Source organism: Borostomias antarcticus (assembly GCF_949987555.1).
Source record: "Borostomias antarcticus genome assembly, chromosome: 8".
In the NCBI taxonomy this organism is placed as follows: Eukaryota; Metazoa; Chordata; class Actinopteri; order Stomiiformes; family Stomiidae; genus Borostomias; species Borostomias antarcticus.
In genome coordinates, this window is record NC_140241.1 from 3,591,763 (window position 1) to 3,601,762 (window position 10,000).

At 49.2% G+C, this 10,000-nt stretch overlaps 1 protein-coding gene across 1 annotated transcript in view; it reads left to right on the forward strand.

Annotated features, from left to right (window-relative positions):
- Positions 1–10,000, forward strand: part of LOC311312147 (neural-cadherin) — a gene marked incomplete at both ends in the record, with an annotated part of 99,268 nt that overhangs the window by 49,194 nt on the left and 40,074 nt on the right. The window contains 6 exons of the mRNA XM_084442018.1: positions 2,392–2,534; positions 2,723–2,895; positions 4,167–4,335; positions 4,751–4,921; positions 5,804–5,976; positions 9,922–10,000. The exon at positions 9,922–10,000 is cut by the window's right edge and continues 89 nt beyond it. Of these exons, the coding sequence (XP_084298144.1) occupies positions 2,392–2,534; positions 2,723–2,895; positions 4,167–4,335; positions 4,751–4,921; positions 5,804–5,976; positions 9,922–10,000 (908 nt within the window). The remainder of the gene's footprint in view (positions 1–2,391; positions 2,535–2,722; positions 2,896–4,166; positions 4,336–4,750; positions 4,922–5,803; positions 5,977–9,921) is intronic.

The window sequence follows — 10,000 nt, forward strand, 5'->3', positions numbered from 1 at the left end:
CTCTCATCCCTCCATCCCTCCATCTCTACCTCTGCTTTCATCCCTCTATCCCTCCATCTCTCTACCTCTGCTCTCATCCCTCCATCCCTCCATCTCTCTCCTCCACCCTCCTCCTCATCTCCCCCCCAACCCTCTTCCTCCCAGTGCCATGTTTATTTTTAGTGTCAAGATGTCTCTCTCTCTCTGTCTCTCTCTCGTATGCACCTCCTTACACCTCTCTCTCTTACAGTATACACACCTCCCTGTCTCTTAATTCTCACCCCACCTGTCTCTCACCTCCATGTTAGCACCATGCGCCTGTACTCACGCTACTGTGACTTATTATTATACTGAGAAACTCAGAGAAAATTAATAAACTCAAAAAGTTCTGTGCTCAGTTCCTCAATTACTTCTAATTAGTTCTACAGACAAGATTCAAGATTCCTTTATTTGTCACATGTAATATACAAATGTGATGTACAAATACACTAAAACTCCAATACTCAATTTGCATGTTACAAATGAACACATTGCACACTCTCATCTTCACCTCTCTCTTCTCTCTCTTCTCTCTCTTCTTTCTCTTCTCTCCCTTCTCTTCTTCTCTCTCTTCTCTCCCTTCTCTCTCTTCTCTCTCTTCTCTCCCTTCTCTCTCTTCTCTCTCTTCTCTCTCTCTTCTCTCTCTCTTCTCTCTCTTCTTTCTCTTCTCTCCCTTCTCTCTCTTCTCTCTCTTCTCTCCCTTCTCTCCCTTCTCTCTCTTCTCTCTCTTCTCTCTCTTCTCTCCCTTCTCTCTCTTCTCTCTCTTCTCTCTCTTCTCTCTCTCTTCTCTCCCTTCTCTCTCTTCTCTGTCTTCTCTCTCTTCTCTCTCTTCTCTCTCTCTTCTCTGTCTTCTCTCTCTCTTCTCTCTCTTCTCTCTCTTCTCTCTCTTCTCTCTCTTCTCTCTCTTCTCTCTCTCTTCTCTGTCTTCTCTCTCTTCTCTCTCTCTTCTCTCCCTTCTCTCTCTTCTCTGTCTTCTCTCTCTTCTCTCTGTTCTCTCTCTTCTTTCTCTTCTCTCCCTTCTCTCTCTTCTCTCTCTTCTCTCCCTTCTCTCTCTTCTCTCTCTTCTCTCCCTTCTCTCTCTTCTCTCTCTTCTCTCTCTCTTCTCTCTCTCTTCTCTCTCTTCTTTCTCTTCTCTCCCTTCTCTCTCTTCTCTCTCTTCTCTCCCTTCTCTCTCTTCTCTCTCTTCTCTCTCTTCTCTCCCTTCTCTCTCTTCTCTCTCTTCTCTCTCTTCTCTCTCTTCTCTCTCTCTTCTCTCCCTTCTCTCTCTTCTCTGTCTTCTCTCTCTTCTCTCTCTTCTCTCTCTCTTCTCTCTCTTCTCTCTCTTCTCTCTCTTCTCTCTCTCTTCTCTCTCTCTTCTCTCTCTTCTTTCTCTTCTCTCCCTTCTCTCTCTTCTCTCTCTTCTCTCCCTTCTCTCCCTTCTCTCTCTTCTCTCTCTTCTCTCTCTTCTCTCCCTTCTCTCTCTTCTCTCTCTTCTCTCTCTTCTCTCTCTCTTCTCTCCCTTCTCTCTCTTCTCTGTCTTCTCTCTCTTCTCTCTCTTCTCTCTCTCTTCTCTCTCTTCTCTCTCTTCTCTCTCTCTTCTCTGTCTTCTCTGTCTCTCTCACACACAACTCTCTCTACGAAGGTCCTATGATGTGGAGTTAGGTTAGATGAGCAAGGAGCAAGGCGAGGTTAGCCGTGTGTGTGTGTGTGTGTGTGTGCGTGTGCGTGTGTGTGTGTGTGTGTGTGAGTGTGTGTGTGTTCTTTGGGGCATGACTGGGCTACAGGTGTCCCATCAGTGGAGAACAGATGGAGCTAGAGCAGTTTCTGCCCATCCATCCCTCTCTCTCTCTCTCCCTCTCTCTCTCTATCTTTCTCTGTCTCTCACTCCCTCTCTCTCCCTCCCTCCCTCTCTCTCTATCTTTCTCTGTCCTTCTCTCTCTCCCTGTCTCCCTTTCTCCCTCACTCTCTCTCTCTTGCTCTCTCTCCCTCCCTCTCTCTCTATCTTTCTGTCCTTCTCTCTCTTCCTCTGTCTCCCTTCCTCCCCCACTCTCTCTCTTGCTCTCTCTCTCCCTCCCTCTCTCTCCCTCTCTCCCTCTCTCCCTCACTTTCTATCTTTTCTTTCCTTGTGAGTCTTTCTGCCGTCTTCTCCCTCCAGTTTTCTCCTTACTGCCCCTTCATCATGTCTGTTGTGTTTATGTACTGTCACTGTTATTATTTACTGTCTACATATGAAACTGTATCGCAGTAGGAGCTCATGTGTGAACTGTAAACTGATGTGCTACATCTATCTTCTTCTCTCTCCACCTCCCTTCTCCTCTCTCTTCCCTCTCTCCCACACCTTCTCCCTCTCCCTCTGCAACCCCCCCCCGTCCGTCCGTCCGTCCGTCTCCATAGCTACAAGACCTTCCTGTCGGAGGACGCAGGGCCAGACACGCTGGTGGCCATCGTCCACGCCAAGGACCCCGATGGAGACGGGGTCTCCTATGCCATCACCGGGGGCAACGAGGACAGCAACTTTGAGCTGGACAAGCAGAAAGGTGGGGGGAGTGTTAGAGTGAATGGTCCTGGACAAGCAGGAAGGTGGTGGGATTGGTAGAGTGAATGGTCCTGGACAAGCAGGAAGGTGGTGGGAGTGAATGGTCCAATGACAAGCAGGCCTGCATCAAATATTATTTGAAATGAAAGTATTTGAAATTCATTCACATTATGTGTGTGTGTGTATTAGGCATCATCAAGCTGCGCCGTAGCCCGCCCCCGAGATTGCGCGGACTTCAGTACATCCTAAACATCACCGCCACTGATGACAACGCCGCCGGTGGGCCACACCCCCTCAGCAGCGCCGCCCAGGTCGTCGTTGGCATCAACGACATAAACAACAACAAGCCGGTGTTTGAGGAGGTGAGGGCGGTGGGGTCCGAAATACAGAAAGATCTGCAGTATCACTTCCACATCATCATAACTAAAAAGTGAATACATGAAAAGTCTGCCCCACACTTTGTTTATATCTGCCCCGCACTTACATCTGCCCCTCACATAACTACAGAGTCTATATCTGCCCCTCACATAACTACAGAGTCTATATCTGCCCCTCACATAACTACAGAGTCTATATCTGCCCCTCACATAACTACAGAGTCTATATCTGCTCCTCACATAACTACAGAGTCTATATCTGCCCCTCACATAACTACAGAGTCTATATCTGCCCCTCACATAACTACAGAGTCTATATCTGCCCCTCACATAACTACAGAGTCTATATCTGCCCTCACATAACTACAGAGTCTATATCTGCCCCTCACATAACTACAGAGTCTATATCTGCTCCTCACATAACTACAGAGTCTATATCTGCCCCTCACATAACTACAGAGTCTATATCTGCCCCTCACATAACTACAGAGTCTATATCTGCCCCTCACATAACTACAGAGTCTATATCTGCCTTCACATAACTACATAGTCTATATCTGCCCCTCACATAACTACAGAGTCTATATCTGCCCCTCACATAACTACAGAGTCTATATCTGCCCCTCACATAACTACAGAGTCTATCTGCCCCTTACATAACTACAGAGTCTATATCTGCCCCTCACATAACTACAGAGTCTATATCTGCCCCTCACATAACTACAGAGTCTATATCTGCCCCTCACATAACTACAGAGTCTATATCTGCCCCTCACATAACTACAGAGTCTATATCTGCCCCTCACATAACTACAGAGTCTATATCTGCCCCTCACATAACTACAGAGTCTATATCTGCCCCTCACATAACTAACAGATCTGTATCTGCCCCTCACATAACTACAGAGTCTATATCTGCCCCTCACATAACTACAGAGTCTATATCTGCCCCTCACATAACTACAGAGTCTATATCTGCCCCTCACATAACTACAGAGTCTATATCTGCCCCTCACATAACTAACAGATCTGTATCTGCCCCTCACATAACTACAGAGTCTATATCTGCCCCTCACATAACTACAGAGTCTATATCTGCCCCTCACATAACTACAGAGTCTATATCTGCTCCTCACATAACTAGAGAGTCTATATCTGCCCCTCACATAACTACAGAGTCTATATCTGCTCCTCACATAACTACAGAGTCTATATCTGCCCCTCACATAACTACAGAGTCTATATCTGCCCCTTAGTGCCACAACTACAGTGTGAACGCTGGTGTCCTGGAGAACCAGCCCCCAGGAACGTTCGTCCTGCGCGTGCACGCCCACGACGCAGACATGGGGGTCAACGGAGAGGTCAAATACGGCATCATGCACCGCGACGGGACGTCCTCGGGCTTCGACATCAACCCCGACACAGGTAAGGACTGCGCTCTCTCACCATGGTGTGTGTGAGTGTGTGTGTGTGTGTGTGCGTGTGTGTGTGTGTGTATGTGTACGTGTACTTCTCACTTGTAATTAGGACCACCCTCTCTCACCATGGTGTGTGTGAGTGCTTGTGTGTGTGTGTGTACTTCCCATCCCACTTATAATCGCTCTGTGTATGTGTGTGTGTGTGTGTGTTTGTGTGTGTGTGTATGTACATGTATGTATGTGTGTGTGTGTGTGCCTGTGTACTTCCCACTTGTAATCATTCTTTGAGTGTGTACTGTATATGTGTTTGTGTACTTCCCACTGATTACTCTGTGTGTGTGTGTGTGTGTGTGTGTGTGTGCGTGCGTGCGTGCGTGCGTGCGTGTGTGTGTGTGTGTGTGTGTGTGCGCGCGTGTCTCCAGGGGTGATCACCACCACGGTGACGTTCGACCGGGAGCGCCAGCGCGAGTACTCCCTCTCGGTCACGGCCACGGACACGGCGCGGGACCCCCTCATCGGCATCTGCCAGGTGGCCGTGCTCATCGCCGACCAGAACGACAACCCCCCCAAGTTTGAGAACAGCCGCTACCAATGTGAGGCTCCGCCCCACCGTCTGTTACATCACTACCATCACACCCTCACCCCCGACCCTGGCCTCACATAGCCAGACCTGTCTCCTCAGAAAGGTCTGGCTGGACTCGTTACCGATCGGGGATACATGCTAGGGTGGGGAAAAACACCTGATTTATTTAAGCCAATTAGCCAGTCAAGATTTGCCTGGGCATGAAAAGGATCCATCAGGAATTAAAAATGTAGTTCCTTTCCTTTCTAAAGCACAATACTGAAAATGATATCCAGTCAGGGCTGTAGACTCTGTGATTGGATGATTTGTGTTCATTTGGTTTGGCCCGAGTCAGCTAAAGGTCAAAGGACAAAGATTTCTAAGTCCGATATGGAAGGGAATGTTCTACTGCAGCTTCGCCCGGTGATTATGACTGATGTTTTTACACCCTTCTACAGTAGGTAAAGCAATTTGAGAGATTTAACCGATCGGCCCCTGCGCCCTTCATAAGTCATTTTCCGATGTTTTATAAATCGCCATGGTAACGCCAGAAAGCTCTCTTAGACTGATGAAATATCGACTGCCTTCCCTAACTCTCCCTGGCTCTCGAGGGTTCGTATTTGTTTACCAAGTGTGCAAATATGTGTTTTGATAAGCACCATGTCGGAATTCTTTTTCATAACATTAGAGAAACACACAGTCGGAGACTGAGTGAGGCTTATTAACTATTTAACAGGGAGATTGAAATGTTTCTAGGACGTGCGTTCATTTTACAGACTCTGCCAAACACTCCCTGATGAAACTATCTCTATTTTCGTTTGATACATTTCCCCGTTGTTGTGCTCGTTGATGTTTCGGCTGCTGTTGTTGTTGTCGGTGGCTGTGTTTGATGAGTGTTCACCCTTCCTGACAGACTTCCTGCGTGAGGACACGCCCGTGGGGACTAGCTTCCTGCGGGCGGCGGCTCATGATGACGACCAGGGCAGTAACGCCGCCATCGCCTACTCGCTGACGCCCCAGACGCCGGCCTACCTGCACATCAACCCCAGCACGGGCTGGGTGTTCGTCAACCAGCCCATCTCTCAGGTGAGGCCCAGTGGGGCGGCTGTAGCTCAGTTGGTAGAGCGGGTCGTTCAGTGATCGAAGGGTCAGTGGTTCGAATCCCAGCTCCAACTGTCTACATGTTGAAGTGTCCTTGAGCAAGACACCTAACCCCAAAATTGCTCCCAATGAGCAGGTTAGCACCTTGCATGGCAGCTACCGTGTGTGAATGAGAGGCCATTGTAAAGCGCTTTGAGTGCCGCTAAGGTGGAAAAGCGCTATATAAGTGCAGTCCATTTAGCTGAGCCTTACTTTGGCGGACTGAAATGGAGGCCCTGTTCAAAAACCCGTGGGGGGGGGAGAGCCCGGAGTGCACCGCGCTGCCCCCTGCTGGCCACAACCCGAGGGGGGGCGCCACCGAGCCGCCCAAACGCGGCCACCCATTCACCTCCAGTCATTTTTCGGACTTAGGCTCAGGGGCGCTTATTTCTCCAGGGTAAAAAATAAGCGGGGGAACTCCGCTGTCTTGGGCTAAGGAGCCAAAATAACATCCTCAATGAGGGGAGTTAAAACGGCCATATCTCCATGTGGGAAGGTCACAGAGATGAGGGGGTTTGACTTGCCTAAAGCTCTCTCTTTCTCTCTGTGCATATTTTTGGCGGTGCAACCTTATCAATATATTTGAGAGAGTACTTGCTTGAGTATGTATGTGTGTGTGTGTGTGTGTGTGTGTGTGTGTGTGTGTGTGTGTGTGTGTGTGTCCTCCATCTCCTGTCTGTGTCTGCAGAGCGATAACTAACATGGCAGGTCTAGAATAACAGCAGCCCCCCCTCTCTCTGTGTCGAACCCTGCCCCTTACCAGGAGCCTGGGGACGCATTATACCCACAAATGCAGAAATGTGTGCATGCGTGCGTGTGTGTGTGTGTGTGTGTGTGTGTGTGTGTATTTTCTTCATCTTCCTCCAGGCAAAGGGAGAGTAGATTGTCACAGAGTGGTGACATTTTATTTATAGTGTTTTGGGCTTTGTGTGTGCAGCGCTACTAACCCCAACCGTAACACTACCCTTTCCCGAGCAGCGTTGTGCCTGTTTTACCCCTCACGCCTCACTCAGGGGCAGATGTGGGTGCGTCGTGAGCGGCACGCTGGCCAGAGTGCAATAAAGCTTCCGGGGTGCCTCTTCGTTTCACGCTGGGTGCACCAAACCTCTGGCCAATCACGTGATCCCTCATGTCACTGCCCTGAAACTGTGATGTGCGTGGGGTAAATATAACAGCTTGTAGACCACAGCCCAGCGCTTTGTGAATACATTAGGCTACTGTTCCTCTGTGTAATTGATTGCTTTAAATGATGGGGACTGATTGATGCTAATTGTCTAATCGTTGAACGTCTGCATTGTGAATGCTCCAGTTTCGTTGGCATCCTCTGCGTTATAATCCAATATGGCGGGAAATGACATCATGAGGTGCGTTGAACACGGCTTGAGCCAGGGATTCCAAAGGTACCTCATTTTTGAAAATCGGTCATACGGGTTAAAGGTTGTGTGCCTAAACGCACCTCCAATTTTGACACGTTGGTGGCGCTAGAGGGTTCGAGGTGTGGAGATGAGTCTTGTTGAAATCATTCACTGGGCCGGTCGCGCACTGGGCCGGTCATCCACTGGGCTGCTTGCACACTGGGCCAGTCATCCACTGGGCCAGTCGCAAACTGGGCCGCACCCACACTCGCAAGTGAAACACGTCATAGTCACGTCATTCGAATCCCTACCGCAGTTTTGAAAATCGGGCATAAGGTTCAGAATAAACGCACTTCCAACTTTGGCAGGTTAGTGGCGCTAGAGAGTTCGAAGTGTCCACATAGACTTTTCCGGTCATGGGACCGTCCCCGATGAGTGTGCCAAATGTGGTTTTGATACATCAAAACGTTACTAAGATATGAACACACTTCCTGTTTGGCGGCTAAGCTGCCAAATTCGATTGGCTGTGACAGGCGGACGCTTTCGAAGATCAAAAATCCCTGTAGGAATTTTTCAGACATTGGTCGGTAGATTGTGCCTACCGAGTTTTGTGTAGATTGGTGTGTGTGAGATGACGACATGAGACCTGGTGACAAGACTCAGGGGACTGTCATGAATCAGTGTGCCAAATTGCACAACTTTTTATCATGTGGTTCTATGGGCTGCCATAGACTTCCATGGCAGAAGAAGAAGAAGAAGAAGAAGATGCTGAATAATAAGAATAAGAAAAGGTACAAACACAATGGTGGCCTACGCAGCTTCGCTGCTCCGCCCCCAAAAATAAGAAGAAAGAAAAGGAGAGAGAGAGCTGGAGTGAGAGAGGAGAGAGAGAGCAGGAAAGAGAGAGACGAGAGAAAGAGAGAGACATTGATAGCGTGTCAGGGGCTTTGGGCTCCAGGTATCCACCCAGTTAAATATTCATGCCTGATTCACATCCGACACCTTTTAGCTCTTAACTTGGGTCTACATCTGGGCTTGACACAGATGAGCTTCGACAGGCCCGCTGGGGAGAGGGGACCTGGGGATTCTATAACCCCCCCACCACCACCACCCCCACACTCCCACAAGACTCTCTTACCCTGGCACAATTACCTTCACTTACCCTGGCACCTTACTTAAGTCCTTTTTTCCTCCCTTCCTTTCCTCCCTGCCTTTTGACGCTGCCTGACTTGCAGCATGAACACATTTGAGTGGGACAGTGTGAATATGTGAGTGAGTGAGTGTGTGTGTGTGTGTGTGTGTGTGTGTGTGTGTGTGTGTGTGTGTGTGTGTGTGTGTGTGTGTGTGTGTGTGTTGTAGTAGTACTAGTAGTAGTAGTAGTAGGTCAACCCCATGTCTGTAGGTCATCTTCCTGTCTGTAGCTCATCTCCGTGTCTGTAGCTCATCTTCCTGTCTGTAGCTCATCTCCCTGTCTGTAGCTCATCTCCGTGTCTCATCTCCGTGTCTGTAGCTCATCTCCCTGTCTGTAGGTCATCTCCGTGTCTGTAGCTCATCTCCCTGTCTGTAGGTCAACTCCGTGTCTGTAGCTCATCTCCGTGTCTGTAGCTCATCTCCCTGTCTGTAGCTCATCTTCCTGTCTGTAGCTCATCTCCCTGTCTGTAGCTCATCTCTGTGTCTGTAGCTCATCTCTGTGTCTGTAGCTCATCTCTGTGTCTGTAGCTCATCTCTCTGTCTGTAGCTCATCTCTGTGTCTGTAGCTCATCTTCCTGTCTGTAGCTCATCTCCCTGTCTGTAGGTCATCTTCCTGTCTGTAGGTCATCTCCGTGTCTGTAGCTCATCTCCGTGTCTGTAGGTCAACTCCGTGTCTGTAGGTCATCTCCGTGTATGTAGCTCATCTCCGTGTCTGTAGCTCATCTCCCTGTCTGTAGCTCATCTCCGTGTCTGTAGGTCATCTCCGTGTCTGTAGGTCATCTCCGTGTCTGTAGCTCATCTCCGTGTTTGTAGCTCATCTCCGTGTCTGTAGCTCATCTCCCTGTCTGTAGCTCATCTCCGTGTCTGTGTTCTTGGTCATGTCTGTAGCTCATCTCCCTGTCTGTAGCTCATCTCCGTGTCTGTGTTCTTGGTCATGTCTGTAGCTCATCTCCCTGTCTGTAGCTCATCTCCTTGTCTGTAGCTCATCTCCGTGTCTGTAGCTCATCTTCCTGTCTGTAGCTCATCTCTGTGTCTGTAGCTCATCTCCGTGTCTGTAGCTCATCTCCGTGTCTGTAGCTCATCTTCCTGTCTGTAGCTCATCTCTGTGTCTGTAGCTCATCTCCGTGTCTGTAGCTCATCTCCCTGTCTGTAGCTCATCTTCCTGTCTGTAGCTCATCTCCGTGTCTGTAGCTCATCTCCCTGTCTGTAGGTCATCTCCCTGTCTGTAGGTCATCTCCCTGTCTGTAGCTCATCTCCCTGTCTGTAGCTCATCTCCGTGTCTGTAGCTCATCTCCGTGGTCTGTGTTCATGTCTGGATTCATACCACGCATGTTGTCATCCCCAGACGGCGAAGATCAGCCAGCAGATCGTGGCGACAGATGGCGGCAACAGGAGCAGCTGGGTGGAGCTGACCGTCATCATAA